The sequence below is a fragment of the Macaca fascicularis genome, chromosome 1 (genome assembly GCF_037993035.2).
Source record: "Macaca fascicularis isolate 582-1 chromosome 1, T2T-MFA8v1.1".
NCBI lineage: Eukaryota > Metazoa > Chordata > Mammalia > Primates > Cercopithecidae > Macaca > Macaca fascicularis.
Window position 1 is genome coordinate 126,748,837 of NC_088375.1, and position 17,688 is coordinate 126,766,524.

At 38.3% G+C, this 17,688-nt stretch overlaps 1 protein-coding gene across 6 annotated transcripts in view; it reads left to right on the top strand.

Moving 5' to 3' along the window:
* VAV3 (vav guanine nucleotide exchange factor 3) overlaps positions 1-17,688 on the top strand; it is a 398,293-nt gene that overhangs the window by 185,271 nt on the left and 195,334 nt on the right. For all 6 annotated transcript variants that reach the window (XM_065548736.1, XM_074000525.1, XM_065548740.1 and 3 more), the window contains exons 3-8: positions 4,175-4,233; positions 6,321-6,386; positions 10,875-10,983; positions 13,017-13,109; positions 15,229-15,297; positions 17,179-17,282. In XM_065548736.1, the coding sequence (XP_065404808.1) occupies positions 4,175-4,233; positions 6,321-6,386; positions 10,875-10,983; positions 13,017-13,109; positions 15,229-15,297; positions 17,179-17,282 (500 nt within the window). The remainder of the gene's footprint in view (positions 1-4,174; positions 4,234-6,320; positions 6,387-10,874; positions 10,984-13,016; positions 13,110-15,228; positions 15,298-17,178; positions 17,283-17,688) is intronic.

The following is a 17,688-nucleotide window of genomic DNA, read 5'->3' on the forward strand; positions in this document are numbered from 1 at the left end:
CCGGGGTCCTATAGGGACACAAATGGGACACAGACCAGGGGCCGGAGAAGGCTCCCTGGAGGAGTGGGTGGCCTTACTTGGTTCAGGATGGTACGTGTCCACCATGTAGAAGACACAGAGAGAACAAAGGCTTCTTGCTCGCAAGCATCCTGGAGGCTTTCCCGGTAGGCGACCTTGGGGGTGGCCACCTCCAGAGCCTTAACAGCTTGCCCAGGTCATCCTGGGTTCTTCTTCCTTTAGCCCTCACAGAGCGTCAGCTACTATTCCTGAACGCTCCTCTCCTTTCCACTACTTGCCTGTCTCTCCTGTAGCCATCTTGGTTCCAGTGCCTCACTTCTCACTTGGATGGCTGAGACAGCCCCCTCGGTTGGTCTCCTGGCCCCTTGTCTGTTCCCTATGTCCTCTTACCCCAGTCTACCCTTCACTTTACTTTAAAAATGCAGTTTTGACCCTGTGATTGTCCTTCCCACACTTTCTCAATGGTCCTTCCTAGCTTCTGGAATGTAAGCCACCCTTCTAACGCAGGTTTGCAGAGCCCTTTGTCTACCTTTCCCACCTGCCTCACAAAATAGCTCTTATTTGTGTTATCCAGGATCATTTTCATTTCTTGACAGCTGCCACTCTTCTTACTCACCAAGGGATAGACAAAGGGAAAGAAAGAAAATTCATGACACGGATTTCCTCTAGTTGATTGTTGGCCTATTGACTTCCAGATATTCTTACTAGCTATGTCTGTTTCTGGGAGTTAATGTACCTCAGAATTTCCTATTGTTTTGTGGTAACAAGTTAGAAATTAATACATTGCAGGAAAATAGTCTTCTTGGTGTCCTTAGATATGTTTTCTTTTGTAAAGGTTCTTGAATGGGTGTTTCCAATGACAAGTCAGAATCCCCACAAAGAGGATTTAAGAATCTGGCATTAGTTTGTATACTTGTCTATTCCAGATCCGGATACTCTCCGCCTTTATAGAATACACATTGTTCTAAAAACACCACATTGACTAAACAGTCTTTATTTGCTTTGGCTAAATGTAGAGTTAACGGATGGACTCAATGTACAATAGGATAGACCCAAAACTGAGTGCCAGTTCTCAGACTCACTTTAGGATATACTGCATGCTGTCTTTCCATTCCTCCTTATCTGCTGAATTTGTATATTTGTTATTTCTCTATTAGTGAATACTAATAAATAACCCCTGTTAAGCAGAAAATGGGAGTTGGTCTCAGTTTGTTGATTTTCAGAAATGTTTGTCCTTATAAAACACATTCAGGGCTAAACTAATAGACTATCATCTGGCTCCCTCTAGTGGACACTCATGAAAAAAATCAAGCTATAATTTTCTGAGAGAGGCGGTGTGTAGGGGAGGGGTTGTTATTGTTCTGGTTGTTGGTGGGGGAAAAGGAATAGAAAATGCATTCTAATTTTGTAGATACATCGTAGTTATTGTAGAAAATATCCCTAAGGAGTAAAATGCATTGCTATATAAAATATGTAATAGAATAGTAATAATAAAAGACATAGCTGTAGTACTGCTATTGCTATTTTTCGTGTTATTAAGTAGTGATATATGCTGGGATCACAGTGTAAACTAAAATCAGAGGCAGATTTCACCCCGTAGCTTTCTAATAGTGATATATTAGGATAAGATGTATGCTAAAGTAAAGCAATGTAGTTAATTCAAGGGTCTGGATACTGTACTGATTATTCCAGAACCTCCCCAAAGTTAGACTTTTTGCCTAATAGTGAATAATCTTGGTATTTTAGCAAGCAACTATTTTTATTTTGAATTAGCGAATTTTGATAAATGTGTTAGTATTCATTCTTGATCTTCTGAATTTACGAACTCACTGACAATGCTTTGTCTTTATTATGGGGAATTAAGGGATATCAAGTTTTATCTGATTGGTTGTGTATGTTTTGACATTAGATGTTCAACATAGTTAACCAGGAAGAAACTGCATGAAGGGTTTCAATTGTATTTCCCTTTTCTTTTTCTAGTGTCACAGCAGGGGGCTAGAGTTAGAATATAGAATTTTGGGGTCTGTAAATTAGCTCATCTAGTCACCATGTCCTTTGCTTCTTTCGAACCCTTTGGAACCATCCTAAAGAGTGTTGCTCCCTTCTGTTTTGTTTGTGTAACAAATTTTCTTAATTTTTTAAAAAAATTAACAAATAAAAATTGTATGTTTTGATCTTGTGTAACATGTTGGTTTGAAATATGTATACATTGTGGAATGGTTAACTGGAGCTAATGAACATATGCATTACATCACATATTTTTTATTGTAATAAGAACACTTAAAATGTACCCTTTTTGCAGTTTTTAAGAATGCAATACATTATCATCTATATGTAATTCAATTAAGTATTATCTTTGTATAATAACTTTATTTTACATGGTAATAAAAATTCACATTTACTGAGTTAAGCATATGATGGGCATGATTGCATTTAATTCTTTCTGTGACTCCATGAAGCAGTTAGCTATTGTCTGCATTTTACAAAGGCTTGTAAAGGTGAGCATAGCTGAAAACTCGTGAGTCAGGGTTCCAAGTATTCTTACTCCAAAGCCAGGAGTTTCTAACTACAACCATATATATATGGTACCACTTCTTGAAGTGGGTGAGATATAAGTGTATGTGTGGCTAGTACTCTCATGAACCTTCTACAGAGTGCTGGAGACTTCATTTTTATGTTCCTGTCTCTGAAGTAAGGAATTAGATTACCTTAATTTGGAAACAGATTTTTGCCTTTTCTCGTTTTTTACTGTCGTTCTGAATAAGCCTTATGGTAGAACCTCTTTAAGTTTTGTTTGTTAAAATTTTGAGAGTTAGGATGCATTATATCTATTATCTTAAAAATAGACTTTATGGCCAGGCATGGTGGCTCACACCTGTAATCCCAGCACTTTGGGAGGCCAAGGCACGTGGATCACTTGAGGCCAGGTGTCCAAGATCAGCCTGGCCAACATAGTGAAACCCCATCTCTACTAAAAATACGAACATTGGCCAGGCATGGTCATGTGTGCCTGTAATCCCAGCTACTAGAGAGGCTGAGGCATGACAATCGCTTGAACCTGGGAGGCAGAGGTTGTAGTGAGCCAAGATGGCACCACTGTACTCCAGCCTGGGCAACAGAGTGAGACTCTGTCTCAAAAAAGAAATAAACAAGAACAAACTTGATGAGAAAAATACATTTTAGATAAATGGCTTTCTCACTAAGTCTTTGAAAGAGACAATCTTAGGACAAAAGATTGAAGGAAGGGTGAAGTTGCTAGCAGGGCACATTTAACATTTAGGTTTAGGTACTGAAGATCTTTATAAGGAATCTTTGAAGCAGAATTAAGGTTAATTTAGAAAACTTTTTCTGAAAACACTCAGAATTAAATTAAGGCAATTTCCTTAAAGTTGGTGATTAAACAGAATAGCTACTATTTAAATAGTTTACGTGCTAGCTTATTGAATCCTCACGATAATGTAGTGATTGTTAATAATCTACCTATTATTGTAGGCATTACCTAGATGATGAAACAAAAGCTCAGAGAAGTTAAGTATTTTGCCCAAAGGTACCTGGCCAATAAATGGTAAACTGAGAATTTAGACTCAGGTGGTCTGGCCCAAGAGCCCACCCACACTCTCACCTGCTTTGCTATATAGCAGGACTGTCCAATAGAACTTTCTGTGATGATGGAAATTTTTTATCACTGTGTAGTTCATTACAGTGGCCACATGTGTGTGGCTACTGAACGCTTAAAATGTGGCTAGTGCAATTGCAGAACTGGGATTTTTGTTTTTAAAATTTAAATTAATTTAAATAGCCTCATGTGGTTAGTGGGTACTATACTGGAGAATACAGCTTTCCAGAATCTTTCAGATTCTGTAAAAGTAGAGAGAGAAGTTGCTTGGGGTCACCCAGGCTAACTTTGTGTTATACTCATAAAGAATCTGGAACTCAAATGGGTTAGTAATCTGCTTAAAGTAATAAAGAAAGGAACAAAATTATAATCTAGATGTTTATACTTCCCAATCACTGCCCTTCTCATTCTGGACGTCTTTGACATCTGCAAATTTATGTTTCTGCTGCTATGGTTAATATTAGATTGAAAAAGTTTTGGAAAAAGAAATCTTATCTTTTCTGAACTACATGTCTAATTAGTATTTTCCTTTTTTCTCAGGTTATAGAAACATTATCACGACTTTCTCGAACACCTATAGCTTTGGCCACAGGAATCAGGTAAGCTCTGTTTTCATTGTTCATGTGTCCCACTGAGTTCAGTATAATGATTCATTATTAAATGGTTACTATTTGTGAAGCACCTTGCACACAGGTACTATGTCTCATTCATGAAGATTGCCTGGTATTAAGTATCCCGTACACATTTGAAATTAATTGAATAACGCATTGGCTAAACATTGTTCTAAATTCACAGGTGACTGTCACTGGTGTGGTTCTTTTTTTTTTTTTTTTTAACTTTCCTCTAACATTTCTGTACATATGATTCATTAAAGTAGACACAAATGCTTAAGTAAATAAATATTTTAAAAGATGTTGTAATTTGTTTTTTCCTATGGAGTAGAACATAATAACTCATAGCTTTTAGGAGTTTAAGAAATAATCAGACAAGTATAAAACATGTGTACAAGAATGTGTATTGAAAGTTCAGTAGTAAATTAAAAACCTGGACGTAAATTGGTTAAATATAGTATGGCATCTCCTTGCAATGGAGTATTATGCAGTTGATAAGCATAAAAATATAGATGTGTATGTTGTGTTGAGCCTTTTCTGTTTCAGATATTACATACTTAAGTTAGATCAGTCAGTGAAGATGTATTGTATAAGTAACATGAGGAAATAAGGAAAAATAGTCTCTACACAGCCAGGATTCATGGAAATGGAATGGATTTGTTTTTTACCTTCTTTATGCAGTGCTCCATATTTCTGTCTCTAGCCATCACAGTCATTTTTCTGGGTCCAGCTCACATTCACATTCTAAGGGAGAGGGTCCAAGCAGGACTTAGCGGGATTCTCTGCACTGGCTACAAAGCACAGTGAGCTCAGGGAAGATGCCCTGCTGGTACCGGACCTTTCTCAGAAATGGGCCATGAATTTGGCAGCTTTCTATGTGTGTGGTCTGTCAGCTGGATAAGTGTTCAACTCCTTCTAATTTGCTCTTCAGTACATTCATACCTTCCATGTGAATATGTATTTTATGTTATTATATGTAAACATTTTTTAAAAGCATCACATTTTTATGTATTCTCAACTCTGAAAAAATGTAAGTCAGAAGATTTTTCTCCTTTTTAATTTTTCTCTATATTTTCTACGATGAACTTGCATAGTAGAATGTGCCTTAATTTGTAAAAAATGATTTTGAGACTACATTTCTCACACGCTGATTGATTTGAAAAACCTAGTCTCCTCAAATGTCTTCAGTATTAAATTAATCCATAAGTCAATGTGAAACTCTGCTTTTTAATATAACTAGTAATTATTTAAAGCTTATTTATTATTTTGATGGATCCTCTTGTTTTAATGAAACATGTGATACGCTGGCTGCCTGAAAAGAGTAGAATTTTTGGCACAGTATACTTCCTGTGATTTGTTAGACATAAATTAGGGCGGTATACCGGTGTTATGAACAGAGGACATAGTACCATGATGCAAACAAGGAAGCCACACAGTGGGAATAGGAGATACATTAAAGTGTGATTTTCTTGAATAGGGAACAAAGAAAACACTCTGTTCTCCCCAAGGTCTGGTTGACTCATTTGTCTAAGAAATGAAAATAAAAAATACAGCTTAAATACCCTAAAGTCTGAGCAGAAATGTCAGGGTCAATGACCATATATGTAAAGGGCACAATGTTTTTGTCTTCCACTAGTTTTCATTTACACTAGTGAACGGAGCCATGGAAGGATGATTGTTACCAAATTATTTGTTGTCAGATCCCATAGCTGAAAAGAGAGGGTGCTGAAGGCAAGGGTACATGCACAGCTGTTTGTTGTCTGACTTGGGGTGCTTCAGTGGGTGAGATGACCCTGCAGGTATGTGGCAAGTGGGAGATCAGATAAGCATGTTATTATGACCCCCTGCACATGTGACTGTGGTGACCCGCTGTAATTGCTTCAGATGATTTCAGGTGGCAGGTGTTACAGCCTCCCTCGGGGAACCCCAGACACAGCCACTGAGCAGGCACTTTAGGGAAAGCCCTAGGCATTGGTAGACATGGTGACTGATCTGACCATTTTGGCATCAGACAACTTACATATTTAGCCTGATTGTTGCTCATTGACTCACGTTTTTTTCCCCCCACTTCCTAGGCCCTTCCCAACAGAAGAAAGCATTAACGATGAAGACGTCTACAAAGGCCTTCCTGATTTAATAGAGTATGTTGAACATTTTGAGGAAAATTTAGCCACTGCCAATTTATGTGTCCATTGTGGGTTTTAACTGTGGATGTTGAAGTAAGCTATCTGAAGGAGGAAAAGTGGCTTAATTCCTGATTAACCTTAAACTGGCGATGGAAAGCTTTACAAGAAAATGTACTTCAACTGGTCTTTAGTTCCTGTTTTGTGTCCCCATGAAGAATAAAGAAACTTACTCTAATGAAGTAAAATTTCAAAGTTTCTCAAAGTTATAACAGAAGTAGTAGATAAAATTGGAGTTGGACAATTAGGGAACAGTTTAAAAGAAACAGAATCTGCTGCTGGAGTTGTGGGACACACAGTGCATGCCTTATAAGTTCAAGGAAGGGAGAGATAAGTGTGGGTTGGAGCTATTCGGGATGTTTTAGTAGATGGTGTTTATTCTGAACAGAGAATCCTTTTGGGCTTTATTATTTAATAGTCAAGAGAGGCAAAAGGTCCTTGCAGCTGATTATCTTCTGCTGATTGAGTGACTTGTACCGATTACAAATAAATATAAGCGTGATCCTTACTCCTCAAGGAACTGATGACATAGATCAGGCATGTTTGCAAGGAATCATAATAAGAAATAGATTATTCCCCAAAACAGATTCAAATGCTATGGAACTTCATCCATTCATTCATTGATCCTTCCTCATACACACAACACACTGGGCTTGTCTTAGCTTTGTGACCTTTATACCTGCTATTCTTTCTGCCTATTTGACTGACCCCTCAGCATTCAAGTCTTTGCTCAGATTTCTTTCTGCAGAGAGGCCTTCTCTGACTACCCTGTCTAAAATTGCCACCACCAACTCACATTGCTGTGTTTTTACAGCATTTGCGAATGCCTGAGACAGTCTTGGTTTGCTTCATTTATTGTGTCTCCTCATTAGAAGGTAAACTTTTGTGAGGTGTGGGACTTTGCTTTGTTCATGGCTATATTCCTAGAACTTCACAGTGTCTGGCATATAGTAGGTACTCAATAAGTATTTGTTTTCTAAATTAACAAGTCAAAACTGCATCTAGCATCTACTGTTTGCCAGGGATTACCTGGCAATAATAATAAGAGCTTACTGAGTTTCCATTGTATGCTAACCAGGTTATATGCACTGTCTTATGTAATACCACAATATTACTAGGTTGTTATTATATCTTCACAGTTTGAAAGTGAGAAAACTGAATTTTGAAAAGTCTAGTTACTTGCTGAAGGTAATATTGCTAGTAAATTATAATCTTTGGATTTGAACTCAGACACCTCTTATTCTAGAGCGGAGTTTGTTAGTCACAGTCCCAACTTCCAGGTACACCCTGACTTGCCCCTCTCAGAGGTTTTAGTAGAAGAGCAGAGGGGGTGAGCGTGCCTACTGCAGCCACACGGATGGATGGCCAGCAGCTCCTTCCAGGGTAGGTGGTCTTCAGAGTGACCTTTCAGTCTTATATTTTAAATATCTATTAAGAATAGTTTCTGATCTCTTAAAATCTCTAAGAACTCACCAATAGTAAGCAAGATAGTGCCAGTTGTTTTACTGAATTGGTTGTAGTCTTCATAAAGTGACTAAGATTATTGATAATGTACTCAGATTGTTTAAGGAAAAATATTTAATTTCTAGTGCTGTGATACTATATACACACACACACACACACACATACATATATATATATATTTGGTAACAGAGTCTTGCTCTGGCACCCAGGCTAGAGTGTGGTGGCATTATCTCAGCTCACTGCAACTTCTGCCTCCCGGGTTCAAGTGATTCTCCCTCCTCAGCCTCCCAAGTAGCCAGGATGACAGGTGCCTGCCACTGCGCCCAGCTAATTTTTAATTTTTAGTCGAGATGGAGTTTCACCATGTTAGCCAGGATGGTCTCGAACTCCTGACCTGGTGATCCACCCGCCTTGGTGTCCTAATGTGCTGGGACTACAGGCATGAACCACCACACCCAGCCAATATTCTTTTTTAACCCATACCAGTGGTGACTTACACCTATAAATTTTTATAGCTTCCCTGTCTTGTTCTTTTCACTGATGTTATTTAGGCAGAATTGATGTCAGGATAAATCCATTGAGGATGCGTTCCTAGCTAAATTTGGAGAAAACTGAATTGGCTTCCTGAGATGCCAATTGGTTTTCTGAGATGCCAATTGGTTTCCTGAATTGGCTGCTCGGAGATGCCAGCCCTTGCTCTGTGAGAGGCAGTCTGCTTTAAATTTCTACTTGGTGGCTGAAGGTCCAAATGTATTTGCAGGATTTAAAAAAATTATTTATTTAATATGTCCAGACTGTTCTCCAACTCCTGGGCTCAAGCAATCTACCTACCTTGGCCTCCCAAAGTTCTAGGATAAAAGGCAAAGTAGGGTTATCAAAAAAAAAAAAAAAAGAGCAAATGTATTATCCGTAGAAATGCTTGGTTTTGAGTTTGCCATGACAGCTTGATTTTTATTCTCAGCTTTGTTACAATTTCTATGGGTAAATATACTTAACTCTAACTTTTGGGACTGAAATCACCCAAGTGGAAGCCTTTGGAATAAATACTGGTCTGGTCCCTACTGTGGAGGCAATCATTGTTTCCTAAGTTGGAGAGAAAGCCACATGGTGGAGTGGAGAGGGCAGGTAATGACCACACTGTACAGTGTCCTTTTAGTGTCAGGGTGCCAGACATGCCCGTATGTAGGTGGCCCTAAGACAGGAAAGCTAATGTCGATTGTTGCTGATTTATTGACCATTTGAAAAATATCACAGCTTTTTTCTTTCCTGGCTCAGAAATCAGAAATTGTTGACTGAGCTATTAGCAAGAAAAGCAGCTTTAGTATAGGATTGAATAACAAAAGCCAAACAGTTCTAGACCAGTCTTGTGTGTGTGTTTGCAGTTGTGCACTTGGATGCACGCATGCACTCAGACATGCATGTCATTCTTACAGGTCTTAAAACAGAGAAAAGTCGGCCAGGTGTGGTGGCTCACGCCTGTAATCCTAAGATTTTGGGAGACTGAGGTGGGCAGATCACCTGAGGTCAGGAGTTCAAGACCCTGGCCAACATGGTGAAACCCCGTCTCTGCTAAAAATACAAAAATTAGCTGGGCATGATGGCGTGTGCCTGTAATTCCAGCTACCGAGGAGGCTGAGGCAGAAGAATCGCCGGGACCCAGGAGGCAGAGCCTGCAGTGAGCCGAGACTGCGCCACTGTACTCCAGCCTGGGCAACAGAGTGAGACTCTGTCATGCCTCTCCCCCAACAACAACAACAACAACAACAACAACAACAACAAAAATAGAGAAAAGTCTGTGTGAATTTATGATTCATTCCTTTACTGTCATGGGAAGTAGTCAAATGTAGGGCTTCAGCAAGGTTGACTTTTTTTGCAGGGCTGGCGATATTAGGGATCAGAAGCAGGAGTGCTGGGATTAGGAGTGCCAGATAAATGAATTTCAGTCTATTTTTCTTCAGAACAGGATCCCCTCCAATGCAGAAGCTGTTTTTTCATCATTTTATATCTTAGCTGCCTCATGAACTCACCAGACCTTCCTCCTCTGATGTGGTACAGAGAATGTGCAAACCGATTTACCTGCCCTAGTGTTCTCTGGCCAGATTGCCTGCCTAAACCCCTCAGTATGGAAATTATGTCACTGCCAATACGGCTGACCATCTTCCTAGTGTCCCAAAGTAGAAAGTTCGTTCCTCTTTGTTCCTTCTCTCTCCCCTTATTCTCAGTGTTCACCAAGTCTGGTTGCTTCAGTATCCTATGTCTGTCTGTTACCTTAGTTATGGCTCTGGGATATAAAACAGATAGAGGAAGGGTCTGGTTGATGGGGGACTGGTGGGTTTCCTCTGAATGGGCTTGAAAGAGCATGGTTTGAAAACCACTGGATTAGATGCTGATTATAACACTGCAGTAACATGCTTTTATAAGACCACTTATGACATATTAGATACAATGTAACTCTCCTATCTTCTCCATATTATACCCTTTAATACAGTTGATGAAACTAAGGTCTTGAAATACAAAAAGTGGGAGGCAGTATGATAGAGTGGGTAAAACACTCAGAGTTAAGAGAGACTCGGTTTTACATATTGGATCTGCTGGTGACTACCTGGGTTATTTTTAAAGTCAAATAGCCTTTTGGTCTTTCAACTTCCTCATCTCTTTAATGGATTAAATAATAATGCATACCTGATAATTAATGTTGGATGAATTATGTAAGATAATATATGTGAGTAATTATTTTTGTGCTTATACATTGTAACTACCCAGTAAATGGTAGCCGCCACTGCCCTCATTGTTAGATTCTCGAGTTGCTTATCATTTTACTTGTTAAGAGGGACAGAGTTGTAATGTAAACCTTTTGAACTCTTCCCACTAATTCCATTTTATTTCCTTTCTGGATTTTCTACTAAAATCCAGTAGGCTATTTGTAGCTCTTGCATTTACTGCATAATAGAAAATGACCTTATATCATATCCTTTGTTGTAGTGAAACCCTTGTGGAAGATGAGGAAGATCTCTATGACTGTGTTTATGGGGAAGATGAAGGTGGAGAAGTCTATGAGGACTTAATGAAGGCAGAGGAAGCACATCAACCCGTAGGACTTTTACTTGTTTTTAATGTTACTCTGAATATTTTATTAGGAAAGACTAATTAACATAATCATTGATGGAACCTCTGCTGGGATTTTTTTAACCTTTGCTTGCTTATAACTATATAATTATGACTTGTTACTGCATTTGCAGACATATGCATGGCCTTTCAGGGTTCAAAACAACCATAGGGAATCTTTGGTCTAATCTTTTCATTTTGCTAGTAAGGAAACAAAGTCTGAGAGAGAAATGAAGTGCCACCCAGCTAAATAATGGCAGGGTGGTAGTAGAATAGAATTTTAGGGAATCATGAAATTATGCCCTTATAAAAGTAAATTTCTTACAACACAGGTAAATTTTTCCCTTTAAATTTGATATAAGATAAAATATATATTAAAGAGTATTTCTTCACATTTGGTAAGTGTTAATACGAGGTACCATTTTTCTTTTGTTTCATGATAAGTCTCCTGGCTTTCCTACTCATTTATAAATTTAGTTTCAGATATCATCATAGCCAATATGAGCCCTCAAAACCTTATCTGCCATTAATATATCCAGAACATTCAGAAAGGATTACTTTGGTTTATTTTCTCATTTACAATTTGAAACAACAACAAAAAAGTCAGTTGCTTAGGTTCTTAATAAATTTTTCTTGTATATTAAAGACTTTTCTTTACCAGCTGCTTGGTAATTTTTGTTTCTGCAGTGCTTTGATGAATGTGCTTAGCTCTGTCTATGTTCCTACTTTTAATAAAAGGCTGGTGGGTTGTCCAGTAGCTTCTGTGGAATGGAAACAAGTTACCTGCCTATGTTTGGGAAATAAAATGAAAGTGTGGTTTAACCATCTCATAGGCTGACAGCTCATCTGTGGCAGCATTTTCCGAACATTTTTAGGTGACTGAGTATCATGTGTGCCTCCTATAATTGTTAACTGCATTGAGTGCCAGCGCATTCTTCACTGTCTCCCCCAAGGGCAGTCCTCAGTTGATGGGGTGAACAGTGATAATAATTTAGATGGACAGGACTCTTCTTGCGCACTTGGAAAAGTGCTAAGCGCTTTACACTGTTTATCTCATTTACCATTCCTTGGGGTTGGCGCTGTGATTCTCTCTGTTTCCCAGATAAGAAAATGGAGTCAGAGAAATTTAGTGATTCATTCACAGTTAGAAAAGCTAACAACAGGCCGGGCGCGGTGGCTCACACCTGTAATCCCACCACTCTGGGAGGGCGAGGTGGGCAGATCACGAGGTCAGAAGATCAAGACCATCCTGGCTAACACGGTGAAACCTTGTCTCTACTAAAAAATACAAAAAATTAGCCAGGTGTGATGGCGGGCACCTGTAGTCCCAGCCACTCAGGAGGCTGAGGCAGGAGAACGGAGCGAACCCGGGAGGTGGAGCTTGCAGTGAACAGAGATGGCGCCATTGTACTCCAACCTGGGCAACACAGCAAGACTCCGCCTCAAAAAAAAAAAAAAAAAAAGAAAAGAAAAGAAAAGAAAAGCTAACAACAAAACTGGTATTGAACCCAATTCCATCAGACTCCAGAATCTTTGATTTTAGTGTTGTGCTCTACGAGTTCCAATGTTAAATACTTAGTTAAAAAGTCAAGCGGTAAGATGTTAATGTTGGAAAAAATATTTGAAGGTCTTTACTTACTTTACCAAATACCCTTTTTATTGTTTTTGCAGTTATTTCTATAGCATTTGTTAAGTGTGCTGTACATTAAGGGAACAATCATACACCATTTATGGTGTTTCCAACTTTATGAACATTTTAATAAAAGATGTTTTAACTTAAAGAGAGTGTCCACATTCAGAAGCTTATTTTTTAATCATCTAAATCTTTTTCATTTACATTGTTCAACATTTTTATAAAAACAGCAAAGCTACCTCACAAATGCAGTTAGATGTCTTTCAATTATGTGTTTTATTAGAAAGGAAAGTTTAAGAAAGTCAGCAATGCTTTTGATCTCTCCTTCCTGATAGGTTAATGTATGATTTTATTAAATTACTTTATTTTGATAATTCTAACTGCAGAAATGTCCAGAAAATGATATACGAAGTTGTTGTCTAGCAGAAATTAAGCAGACAGAAGAAAAATATACAGAAACTTTGGAGTCAATAGAAAAAGTAAGTCATCAGGTATTATTTTTGATGCCCAAATACTGCCTGATATAGCTAATGTGTTAGACTCACTGTTTCTTCTGAATGTGTGTATGTGTATTATAATTTTTAGGAGAACTTTGTATTTAAAGATCTCAAAGCAGATTTACTCATTTTACAACTATTTATGGATGTCTTAGTACCTGAATGGCACTGTTTCAGGGACTAAGGATATAGTAATAAATACAAAAATATTCTGATTCTCTTGACACTTTTTTCCATGGGAGGGTTTAGAATGTAAGCAAATAAATATGCCAGATGGTCATAAGTTTTCTGAAGAAAAATAAGGTGGGAGTATAAGATAGAGAGTGATGTTGGGGAGGGCTGGTGGCATTTTATAAAGAGTGGGTGCAGAAGCCCTCTGTGACAAGATTAAGCAGGCAGCTAAGTGAACTGAGGGTGTAAGCTGTGTACATATGCCAATGAAGATAATTCCTGCAAGAGAGGCCCTCTGATTGGAAAGTGTTCAGCACGTGCTTCAAGGACAACAGCAGTCCAGTGTGACTGGAGCAGAACAAGGCAAGGGGACTGAGCATGAGGTGGGAGAGCCGGTGGGCCACCAGGCCATGCAGGGACATTGGAAAGTGTTGTAAGCAGGAGTCACATGATATGATTTAAGTCTTTAACCTCTCATTCTGGCTCTTGTGAGGCAAGAGTGGTAACTAGGAGAAGAATTAGAAGAAAATTGTGTTAATCAAGATGACAAAAATGGTGGTATGGGTGGTCAGATTCTGAGTAAATTTTAAACATAGAGCCAACTGGATTGGATGATGAATTAAGTAAAGGATGTGAAAAAAAGAGAGGAGTCAAGGATGACTGGTAGGTTTTGGCATGAGCAACTGCATGAATGGTGAAGATTATACAGATGAGGAAGAACAGGCTTGGGAATCAGGAGTCTGTTGCAACATATGAAATTTGTGATACCTATTAGACTTTGAATGGAATTCGTTGAGAAAGGTGTTAGGTATATGAATCTGGCATTAAGGGGAAAGATTGAATTGACGTATAGACCGGGCCATTATCATCGCACAATGGCATTAAGGCCCTGGGACTAAGTGAGATCACCCTAGTGAATGCATGTTAGGGAATAGGTTTGAGGCCACCTCTCCAGACTCTCACATTTAGAGGTTAGGGAAAGAAGTGAAGGTATGCCAGCATTGTTTAGAAGAGTAGAAGAGTAAATTGACTAGGGAACTGTAGTAGCGCTATGTAGCATTACAGGCCCAGTTGAGTTTTGTGGTCATATTTAAAATTAGACAATCAGTAATGTCCATGCTTAACTTCTTAGATACAGTCACAAAATATGTGGCAAGCTAGACTTGATCAGGGTGTTTGTTTTTCTAGAAAAGCGCAATGGAAGAAAAGAGGATTTAGAGGGAATTGATTCATGGAATATAAACTGGATTAGGAGGGAAATGAGGACATGATGGAGGTGGGATGGTTACAGGACTGGCTGACCCAGTTCCTTGAAATTAGTGCTATGGAGCATATGAAGTTGTTGATAATGACAAGGCCTGTGAGTATGGCTATAAGGTTTAGGATTTGAGCTAGAGTGGAGCACAAGATTATTTGTGGTCAAGGAACTGAGAGACCAGTACTGGAAGGATCTTCTGCACAGATACTGAGAATGCCGAGAATGAAAGAGATACGGTAGGCCAGAAACTAAAATTCTCGAGGAATAATTCATAAATTGCACACATAGATTATTGACCTCAGCGATCTAGAATCTCCACAAAACATTAGGGAGATATTACTGTGTAAGTCTTCATATACATCTCCAAAATGTTGCCATTGTTTGCCAACTCAGACAATAGTGTTCTTTTCTTCCTTCCTTTTGGAAGCATTTGTTGTCTAAACCATTTTGTTTTATACTTTAAATGTATTAATATTAGCTTGTATTCGTGTCTTTATATATCTATTCAAGTGTGAAGTCTTTAAGTTAGAGAAAATAGTTTCTACAATTTTGGTGTTTATAATGCTGATCAACAATTGACTTTCAAAAAATATTTGTGGTTGACGAAAAACTATTATATATAGATTAGGACAAGCTATACTTAATTACTGTTTTCTTCTTCTTTCCTGGTAGTATTTCATGGCACCACTAAAAAGATTTCTGACAGCAGCAGAATTTGATTCGGTATTCATGAACATTCCTGTAAGTAAAAATATGCTAGCTAAAACTGTGGTGTACTTCAATAAAATCCTCATTTCCTTGGGGGGTTCCAGATCCCTTTTTTTAACACTCTTGTAGTCTTTAAGAATATTGGCCCTATTTATTTACTTATTTATTTATTTGTTTTTCCTGTTTTTATATCCTTATTTCTTGAAATAACTGATGTATCCTGTCTTCAACCAAAAGTCAGTCAACACGTGTGAAGAACACAAATGGAAAAATAACTTTCATGTGTTATTCTTAACTGTTTGTCATGAGGAGGTAGTCTAAACTAATCCGGGGTCCCCTTCCATCCCCACACTTCCCTGTGGAGCTCTGTTGCTCTTCCAGCCCCTCAGACCTTGTCTTGTAGATGATGTCCTCACCATATCAGTTTCCCCTACTTTCCTCCATTCCTCCACATCTTTGGCCTCTACTATTTGGTGCTTTCTACTTCCAGTTGTATCAAATGTAACTCCCATATCTGAAATAGACTACTTCCTTATGATTTACCAGACTATTTTAGTTGTAAAATTTGAGGAGATTTTTTTTGTTTACATTATGTAAGTTTCAGGGCACCTTACCAGAACCTTACAATCTTAAAAGGATATTTGCCCAGAAATCTAGAAGCAAGCTAAATGCCATGCCAAGTGAGGTAATGCTAGGCAAGATTCAAGTTCTCAGACCTCTAGGACTTGCTTTGGTTTATACACCCCCACCCCCATGCACGTGCGTCCACATACACTGATACATGTATTTAAGCCTTTACGCACAGACCTGCTTGTGTTACCTGAGCAGTTCTTTATATTTTGATTCTGTTGTGTTCTGTGTTGCTCAGTAGCAGTTGGTAAGCAATGGCATGTCATCCTTATCCCGATTTTGGCCGAATGAAAGACATTCTTGTTGATTTATAACATGTACAATATCTGATGAAGGTTTAGCACTAAATAAACTGCACATTTGGGGAAGATAAGGATCTTGAACCACTTCAGTATGGTCTTTATAACTTAGAGCCCACATCTTCATGTTTACTTTCTACCCCACTAAGGAAAGAGCATGCTGTGGAGTCAATGCGTGCTCCAAGGTACACAGGATGAGATAATGGGAGAATTGGCACCTAGTTCAAGTTGCCTCATATCCTGGCTATGACATGTATTTACTGCCTGACTGAAAATTAGTTGCTTATCGGGAAAAATGTGAAATTCTGACATTTTGAGTTGCTCCAGTAAACTGTCGAATACAATTTATTTGCTCCTTATTTATGCCATTAGTTGTCTGGTTTCAAGTAATTTAGTCTGATTATTGTTAGCTTAGCACCAGGACACCACTAATTGACCAAAGTACAAATCTACATTTCTGTGTCACAAGGACATGAGTCATTATTTTTTACTGTCAATAAAACATTAGGCACTTGGACAGTTTTATTTAAAAATTTACAGTGATTATAAAACAAAAATAAGCTATACATATTTTTACACAAGGAATAAATTATCCTTTAATAACTAGTGAGATAATGTCTTTTTTCAGAGGACACTGACATTTCAAGTGAGATATGAAATTGCTGTTTCCCATCTACATGGCCTGTCTCTCTCTCTTCTCCTCCCTCTCCTCTGCTTTCCTCTTATCTTCCTTCTTTTTTCTCCCTTCCATCCCCTGCTCTCCCTCCTCCTCTTCTACCCTGTCCTCTCCCTTTGCTTCCTCCCCTTACTCCCCCTTTCTCTCTCCACTCTCCTTTTCCCTCTTTATTGGTGGAAGCAGTTTTATATATTGAAAGCATTCAGCATATCCCGAGTGGCAAATTTAGCGACAAAAGGGATTCTGGGTTTGGGCTGTATTTTTTGGTTGTGTTTCCTACTTTCCTTTCACATTGTTTTGTTTTTTTAGGAACTTGTAAAACTGCATCGGAACCTAATGCAAGAGATTCATGATTCCATTGTAAATAAAAATGACCATAACTTGTACCAAGTTTTTATTAACTACAAGGAAAGGTAACTTTTGAAGTTTAAGTTTTGTGGATCTTAGTTTGTAATTATAGTGAGGATTAGTATTAAAATAGCTAACAAATAGCTATTACTACTGTTGATTACACTACTACCTGAACAGTAATTAGAACATGGGAGAGTTACTTTGAGTAGTAACTCTCAAAGAGAGTTTAGTTTGAGGGGAGTAGTAGTTTGAGTTCTATATATGTAATTTAAAAAGAAAAAAGAAGAAAGGGGGGAAGAAAGGACCTAGTATGGTGCTTATTTTTTTGCATTGTAAATCAAAAGACTAAGGTTCTTTTATAGACTTTATCATTACTGAGCAATGTAATCTTCAGTAAGTCATTTTAACTCTCTGAGCCTCTATGTCCCCATCTGTAAACACTGGAGATAGATTAGCTGGTACCTAATG